This window comes from Oryctolagus cuniculus, chromosome 10 (assembly GCF_051225735.1).
Source record: "Oryctolagus cuniculus isolate XC-2025 breed Fujian yellow rabbit chromosome 10, ASM5122573v1, whole genome shotgun sequence".
Lineage (NCBI taxonomy): Eukaryota > Metazoa > Chordata > Mammalia > Lagomorpha > Leporidae > Oryctolagus > Oryctolagus cuniculus.
Window position 1 is genome coordinate 111,836,285 of NC_142876.1, and position 7,881 is coordinate 111,844,165.

Sequence of the window (7,881 nt, forward strand, 5' to 3'; positions counted from 1 at the left end):
CCAGAGACCACGGCTCAGCCCCAGCCGTGCTGAGCTGCCATCTCTATCCAGAGCAAAAGCAACGCAGCAGAGAGAGCCGCCTACCACGCAACTTCAGCAAACCACCCACGGCCGAGGGAGGGCGGCCAACTCGGCCATTCCCAACCCACTCCCCAGCGCCCTGCCCTGGCTGGGACTGCAGGCCCTCCTTCTTGTACTGACCGCAAACTAGGGCAAGCTCACAGCCCCACCAACAGAGCCCCTGGGAGCCCAAGACGGGACAGGAAAAAGTCCCTTGTCCTCTTTCAGTGCAGAGATCAAATAACTCGTGGTAGACTAATTCGTTAGAAGTTAAACCAAGGATATGCAGTTCGGCAGCCAGGCGAGTCAGAGTAGAGAATTAATGATTAATTAGCATCATAATACTTGACAACCCTTTCTCTCCTTCCTTCTCTCCTCCCTCCCTCTAACACCCAGGCACTTACAGACTTATAGGAAATCTCAGAAAAAGATAATTGCCAGAACTCATAGGAACTCTTAGCCCATCACCCACCTTGGAGGCACACCAGAGACAACGTCACAGCAAGTTGGCACAGCTTTCCTGTAGCCAGGACTTTAAGCCAGGTCTCCACAGGTCTCTATCTGCACTTCTAACGCACCACCAGCTGTATTGCATGCACACCTTGTCTCGTGGCTGTCCTAGGGCTGGGTGATTTGGGAGACACACAACCCGTACCCCACCGCGACCCACAGGAGACAGGTGAACTGTCCCCAGAGCAGGAAAATGTCCGCCTGTCATCAGGCCAACTGGTTGCCACAAATACAATTTCTTTCCCTGAATAACACAAACCAGCAGGGTTTTCCTGCTCCATCCAAGAGAAGGCTTGCAGCAGGAAGCCAGCTGTCTGGTGGTGCAGAGTTCCAGCGCCTGCTTCTAACAGCAAGACAAACCCTTGACGGAGAAACGCACCAAGGAATCGAGCTGGCAAGAACAGGGAGGAAAGACCACCCACCCACCCTGGCCCCCTTCTTCCCGGTCGCACCCATGTGTCAGTGTCGGGAGCTGGGGACCAACAGGGAAAGAACACGGAGACTGAGCTACGGACACGGTGTGGGCTTGCTCAGCCGTTTGCAGGCATGTACCTTCAACAGCTGAGGCTGCTTTCCAACAAATGTCTGTCCAAGAAGAGATCAACTCGAGCCCCAAACAAAAAGTCATGTGGAATTTCTGCAAACTGCCACATGGCAGAAGCTGTATCCCAGCTATAATGAAAAAGCAAGCTCTTGATTCTTTTTTTAAGTCGGTAACTCAGTTGTGTCAACACAGCCATGCCTGACGCTCACAAGGCATGGCAAGTAGGTCATGGAGAAAGTGGCCCCGGGGGGAGAGGAGACCGAAGCCAGCGGGCAGCAGGTGCGGCGCAGGCCTCTGGGTGGCGGGGGACTTACTTGGGTGTGCCCGTGGGTTTCCAGTACCTGCAGAAGAGGTACTGTCCATCAGCATTGACCAGGTGAGGGAGGTCCTGGTACGGCAGGCTCTGCGGGGTCCGCCGGGGGGAACTCTCCTCCGGCATTCTGGAGGGGTCTTCAAGCCCTTGAAAAGAAGGGGGGATATATTCCAAAGTCAGGAGCACTGGAGGAAAGCCTTGCCCAGAGCCAGCAAAAAACACTTCATCTCAGAGATTTTTAAAAATACATCTATTTCTTGCAAACCTCTCCAAGACTGAAAAAAAAAAATTCCATTTGTCCTTAAGAAAATGTTCACTTTATTTTTTTAAGTGCCTCCTTACGGCTCCCCCCCCACCTCCACCCCTTCCCATCTGTGTTTATTTTAAATCATTTCAGGAAACTTCATCTTAAGGGCTATTTTAGCTGTAATCAAGGGGAAATTACAGTCAGCTCGCTGGGTACAAAGACCCAGCTGCGAGAAGCCCCTTCTATCAAAACCTCCCAGGAACAGTTTCCAGGGGGCACGGGCACGAGGCGCAGGGCGCCCCGCTCCCCTCCTCGCCGCTCGAACCCCAAAGCCGCGGTCACAGACCTGTTTCCATTCCGCCCCGGCTTTCGCGTCCCACGCCCGCGGCAGCCTCGAGCGTCCGCGCCCGGCGAGCCGAGCCGAACCCACCCGCGCCCGCCGCGCGGTCCTGCCCGCGGGGCCGTGGGTGCCGAGCCGGGAGCCTGCGCCCCGCTCCTCGCTCCCCGGGGCGGGACCCGGCGCCTGGAGCCCCGGCTGCTAGTTGGTGGCATCACTTTTCCTAAACAACCCGCGGGAGGGGCCGCGGAAGGAGGGGCTGCGCGCACACGAGGGCCCCCCCCCCGCACCCGCACACAGGCGCCCCCCGGGACGACGTGCCCCCGGGGCTCCTCGGCAAACTTTGCTTCCCGCGTGCCCCCGACCGCGCGGGGAAGGGAGCCCCGCGGCCGTGCTCGCAAACGCCACCGGCACCCCCGGGGGTCCGGCCCGCGGTCCGCGCACCACCGGCTGCGAGATGCGGCTGCCGGGGACAAGTTGGTTTGGGGGCTGGCGCGAGGCAGCAGGCGGCGCGCGCGCCCGCACACACACGCGCACGCGCGCGCACTGCCACGCGCACCGCCACGCGCGCCAGACACACGCACGCGGGGGGCGCGGGCTCGCCGAGCGCGCCGGGGACCCCGATGCCGGCCTCGCCCCTGGCGGCGGCGGCACTGGCTGGCTGGGGCGGGGGCCGGGGGAGCAGTTACCGGGGCCACGAGCACCGCAATCGCGTTCCCCGAGCGCCGCGGGTCCGAGTCTGCGGCGGGCCAGGGCAGGGACGAGCTGCGCGCGGCCGGCTCCGCGGCGACAGGGCGCGGCGTCTGCGCCGCCACTTTATCCCCGGGCCGGCTCGGCGGCGGGGGCGGCCCGAGGTGGGTGGGGACGCGCGGGACCGGCGGGCGGCGCGGGGAGGCGGCGCCCCGGGGCCCACGTGTGCCCGGCCCGCGGGGAGGAGCGGGGGCGCCGCCCGCGAACCCGGCCACGCGCTCCTCCCCGCCGGCCTCGCCGGCGGCCGCGCCCCGGGGTGGCGGCCTGGGGACTGTCAGGGGGCCATGAGTGGAGCTAGGCTCTCCAGGGCCTCCGTGCGGAAGGGCGCACCGCGCACCGGCGCGCGCACAGAGCCATCCCCAAGACAGCACGTGCACGGGAACACACAGACACCCTCATGTGTGCACAGAGATGCCAGCACTGCCGCAGACTCTTCACAGGGGCACACAGACACCGCATGTGCACACAGGGTCCCTGGCGCAGGCATTGCTGCACACAGTGATACTCCGCAGAGAGCGCACATGCTCCCAGCACAGCCACACATGCTCCCAGCACAGCCACACATGCATGCACATATGCACACTACATGCTCACACACATGACATCCACAGAAGCTCACACGGGGACTTAGACACTCTTAGAAAGTAACACAGACACGGAGACAGACAATCCAGGAATACACACACACATGTACACACACACACACAGCCACAGCTCAGAGAGGGACCCCTGCACACACCCCCAGGACATAGAGGAGAGGCAGGCTTAGAGCCCACAAATACCCTCCGTCTCCAGCCATCCTCCCACCACCGCAGGAGCCAGATCTCCAAACACAGTATCACACACAGGCTGGCACAAAGTCTGCACTATGTCCAGTACAAGTGGTCATGTGGCCATGGAGGGGACAGGAACAGCCACTCGGCTGAGAGTCCCAACCATCTGCGCTTTGGTCTCCTCACCTGAGTGCCAGCCCCAGAGTTTGAGAAGTGCCCCTGACTCACGCTGACCTGAGTAGCCTCACACTGACCTCGAGTAGTCTCTGTGTCCTTCCTTCTGTGGCCAATAACTTTCCACTGCAGCATTGCCGAGCCGCTGTCTCAGCGTCACAGCCTTGGATCACAGGAGGCCCAGGCCGGAGCAGAGCCTTCCTCTAAACTTGGAAACAGCCGGTGAGCAGCTGGGGTGGCGGGCAGTGATGAGTGACTTGACTCAGTCTCTGGCCTCAGGCAGGTCCCCAGGGCTCGACAGAGAGGGCGTGGTTCCTGAGTCACACAGGTGGAGGGTTAGGGACAGCAGTGCAGGGGTGGGGAGCTGGGGGCTGTGCTAAATTCACCTGGATTATCCTTGGGTTGTGATGTATGGAAAGGAAGGGTGGCTGGTGTTAGGTTTTAGGATCTTAGGGTTCAAAGAAGGGAGAGGAGGAGGCCAGCACTGTGGCACAGCGGGTAAAGCTGCCACCTGTGACGCTGGCATCCCCTATGGGTGCCGGTTCGAGTCCTGGCTGCTCTGCTTCCCTTCCAGCTCCCTGCTAATGCTCCTGGAAAAGCAGTGGAAGATGGCCAAAATCCTTGGGCCCCTGCACCCACGTGGGAGACCCAGAAACAGCTCCTGGCTCTTGGCTCCTACCTGGCCCAGTCCTGGACGTTGCAGCCATTTGGGAAATGAACCAGCAGATGGAAGATATCTCTTTGTCTGTAAATCTGCCTCTGAAATAAATAAATCTTAACCAGAGAGAGAGAAAGTGGATAAAGACTTTATTTTAGGGGGAGTAGAACGAGAGTCGGGGCTGAGCCTGCCCGGGTCAGGGAATGGGGGTTTGAAACCAGGCTTCGTTCCGTCTGAGCAGCAGGCAGAGTCTGCCGCACACAGAGATAGCATGCACACGCACACATGCACACGCACACACACTACATGGGGACTGCCCTCGGGATGGATCTGCCCTTTCTTTTCACTGAACTTTTTATCTGGGGGATAATTGTAGATTCACAAACAGCTGCAAAAAATAAAACAGGCTGCGTCCCCTTTACTTAGTACCCCTCCCACCACCCCACAGAACTGCAGCCACTTCCACTCTCGCTTATCTTCACCACCCCGCGAAGCCCTGGCAACCACTCGTCTGCTCTCCACTTCTAGAATTTTGCCATTTCAACAATGTTCTGTGGATGGGCTCGTGACCTTTTAGGAGCTGCTGTTTGCGTGCAGGTGCTCCACGGTGTGACGAGCCACCCGCTCACGGACATCTGGGGTGCTAGTGAAGCTGCCATAGACGCTAATGCACGGGTTTGGTGGAGGGGTGGGGCACATGAGAGTAACAGTGTTTCTCTGAGATGAAATGCCCGGGAGAGTGGGTGCTGCATTGTATGGAAATGTCATGCTCCCTTTCTGAAGACATTGCCAAAATGTCTCCCAGAGTGGCTGCGCCCTCTCACAGTCCCCCAGCAGCACTGAACAATCCAGTTTGCCAGCATTCTTGTAGGTGTTCAGTGTTATCAGTTGTTTTTTACCTTTCTGGGAAGCGCCCAGCCACCCAGCCGGCTCTCACTGTGGCTTTCCTGTGCATTGACTGAATGACTCAAGTAGTTCGTCTGTCACTGTCCATGTTCAGCGAAATGCCTCTCCCTTGTTTTTTTACCATTTTCGAACTGTTTGTTGCTTTTGCTGTTGCGTTTGAAGAGTTCAGGACACGAAGCCTGCGTCAGATGTGTGCCGTGCAAAGCCCTCTCCCCCTCGGGCGGTTCGCCCTCCCTCCTCCCTCTTAACAGGGTCCTCGCATGCCCGTTTGGACCGAACACGTCTGAGCAGCATTCCCCTTTGTGGATCACGCTTTTGGTGCCAGATCTAAGAACTCTTTCCTTAGGCTTCTCTCTGAAGATCCTCTCCTATGCTTTCCTCTAAAAGTTGTGCAGATCTGTGTTTCAGTTTGTACCTCGTTCTAAGTTGGTTTGTACAGTGTTTGATTTCGATCAGGGTTCATTTATGAATGTGCAATGGCTCCAGCACTGGCTGCCTTTCCTCCCTGGAATTGCTCCTGCATCTTTGTTAAAATCCAGTTGACCTACTGTGTGGGTCTGTTTTGGGGTTCTCTGTTCTGTTTCATTGATCTGTGGCTATCCCTCTACCACTAATGCTACAGGTGTTTTTTGCTGCGTAATCTTGAGAATGGGTAGGCTGCTTCCTAGCATCTTGTTTTTCTTGTCAAGGTTGCTTTAACTATTCTAGTTCTTTCCATATAAATTTTAGAATAATCTTGATAGGTATTGCATTACACATGGATACCAATTTTTATGATCCATCTCCCAATCCATGAACATGATATATCTCTGTTTATTCAACTCTCCTTGGTTGTATCATTCTCAGAATACAATGTTTTATCAGATTTACACTTTGTTTAAAGCAATTATTAATGTTACATATTTTTAATGTTTCCACCTGTTAATTTCTTGTTAATCCCAATATATGGAAACATATTTGATTTTTGTATGCTGCTGTTGTATCCGTTGCTAAGGTAGCTAGGTGGACATTGGCCCTTGTATGTTCAAGATGCCAAAGAAAATGGGAATTTTGGGGGAACAACTTTTGTATGGCTCAAGGAGGGAAAAGCGTGGAAACCAGGAGCAGAGCAGCATTTACACACCGAAAGTCTCGTGCTTGTTGGACAACGTTGTTGGGTGGGGTGAGTGGGTCCCAGGCCTCTCCCAGGGCCAGTTCAGGGGAACCTTCCCCATCCTACTCCAAGGGGGCTGTTAGGTTCATTATGAAGTCCTGTGGGGAGTTTGATGAATTTCACGTCCAGAAAACCCTCCACCCAGTAATGTCCCAGCAAGGGGGTGGGGTAATAAGAGGCCCACAGCCAATGCTGTAAAAACGTCAGTCTGAATGCACATCCTCAGATGCCCACCTCCTCTGTCGGGGGTCCTCCCTTCATTAACCTTGCTTAGCAGGCTTCCAGGTACCAATTCCTTCTTGTGCAGACAGGAACCTCTGACTAGCAGTCTCTGATGACACTGGCCCGAGCTCACTTACCAGATATGGATACAGGAGGGTTTGGGTTGGTTCAGCTTGTAGCTCCCATGGTATTTTCCGCATTAACAATTACCCTATTTGGAGTGAGTTTCTTGTAAACAAGATAAGGTTGGATCATTTTAAAAATATTCTGCCAACGTCTGTCTTTTAATTGGTTTTTTAGACCCTTTATAGTCAACGTAATGGCTGTCGAGGTAGGGCTACAGTTTGCCATTTTCTTCCCTACTTTTCTGTTTCCTGTTTTCTCTTTTGACTTCCTGTGGGTTATTTTATCGATTTTTTAGTTCCATTTTTGTTTATTTCTTTGTATAGACTTCTTAGTGGTTCCTCTATGCATTGCATTTCATGTATCACAGTTCAGTGGTGGTGTTAGTTAGCCTATGTGTGAAAAGAGGCCAAAAGGAAGGGGAATTTTTGTGTGATGGAACAAGGAAAGACATCTTGGGAGAAAACCTGCATTACCTCGTTAGGCGGATCCCAGCCCTCTCCCTGGGGGCGGCTTCTCCGATCCTCTCCCCGCCCTGCACTGAGGAGAGAGTTGTTAGGTCCCATACTGCTGTTGATAAAGCCCTGGGAAGGTTTTCAGGAATTCCACATCCAGAAAGGCCTCCACCCAGCTATTTCCCAGAAGAGAGAGGAAGGGAGGAGGAATGCAGGGAGGTGGGGGCGGGGCACAGCCACACCGCAGTCTGCAGACCCGGCTCTCCGTTCTTTCCAGAGGTGCCCGCCTCGTCTGCCAGTGTTTGCTCTTCATTAGGCTTGGCTGGCAAGCTTCCTGCTGCTGTCTGCCTAACATCTGAATTCTTTCTTGTGCAGACAACAACCTCCGATCAGTGTCTCTGGTCATTTTACCAGTTCTGGAGAATTACAGACACTTAGCATCCCCTACCGTCCCTCCTCTCACCCGTACTGTCTCCTCTACACACACTGAGTATCACATCAGATCATCTTACAATGTTTGCTTCAACTATCAAATAGAATTTATTGAATTTATATAATGTTTGCCCTTATTCTTGTTCAGTCTGTTCCCTCTTCTTCTTGCATTCCAAGTTTCCCTTCTGTTATCATTTTCTTTCTTCCTCCTCCTCCTCCTTCAA

General features: G+C 54.9%; 1 protein-coding gene and 1 long non-coding RNA gene across 4 annotated transcripts in view; one reads left to right on the forward strand and one right to left on the reverse strand.

Moving 5' to 3' along the window:
• The window catches only part of MGLL (monoglyceride lipase), a 95,391-nt gene extending 92,531 nt beyond the window's left edge, over positions 1–2,860 (reverse strand). The window contains exons 1-2 of one of the 3 annotated variants that reach the window (XM_051852608.3): positions 2,701–2,860; positions 1,429–1,573 (exon numbers count right to left, since the gene is read on the reverse strand). In XM_051852608.3, the coding sequence (XP_051708568.3) occupies positions 1,429–1,553 (125 nt within the window). In that variant the 5' untranslated portion in view covers positions 1,554–1,573; positions 2,701–2,860. Of the gene's footprint in view, positions 1–1,428; positions 1,574–2,020; positions 2,313–2,700 lie in introns of those variants that run through there. The other 2 variants (XM_089305602.1, XM_051852607.3) reach the window with 2 other exon arrangements.
• LOC127492458 (uncharacterized) lies at positions 2,726–4,502 on the forward strand. Its single transcript, XR_007921950.3, has 3 exons — positions 2,726–2,865; positions 3,841–3,930; positions 4,283–4,502. It is a non-coding gene; the product is annotated as an uncharacterized LOC127492458 (long non-coding RNA).
• The last annotated feature ends 3,379 nt before the right edge of the window (positions 4,503–7,881 follow it).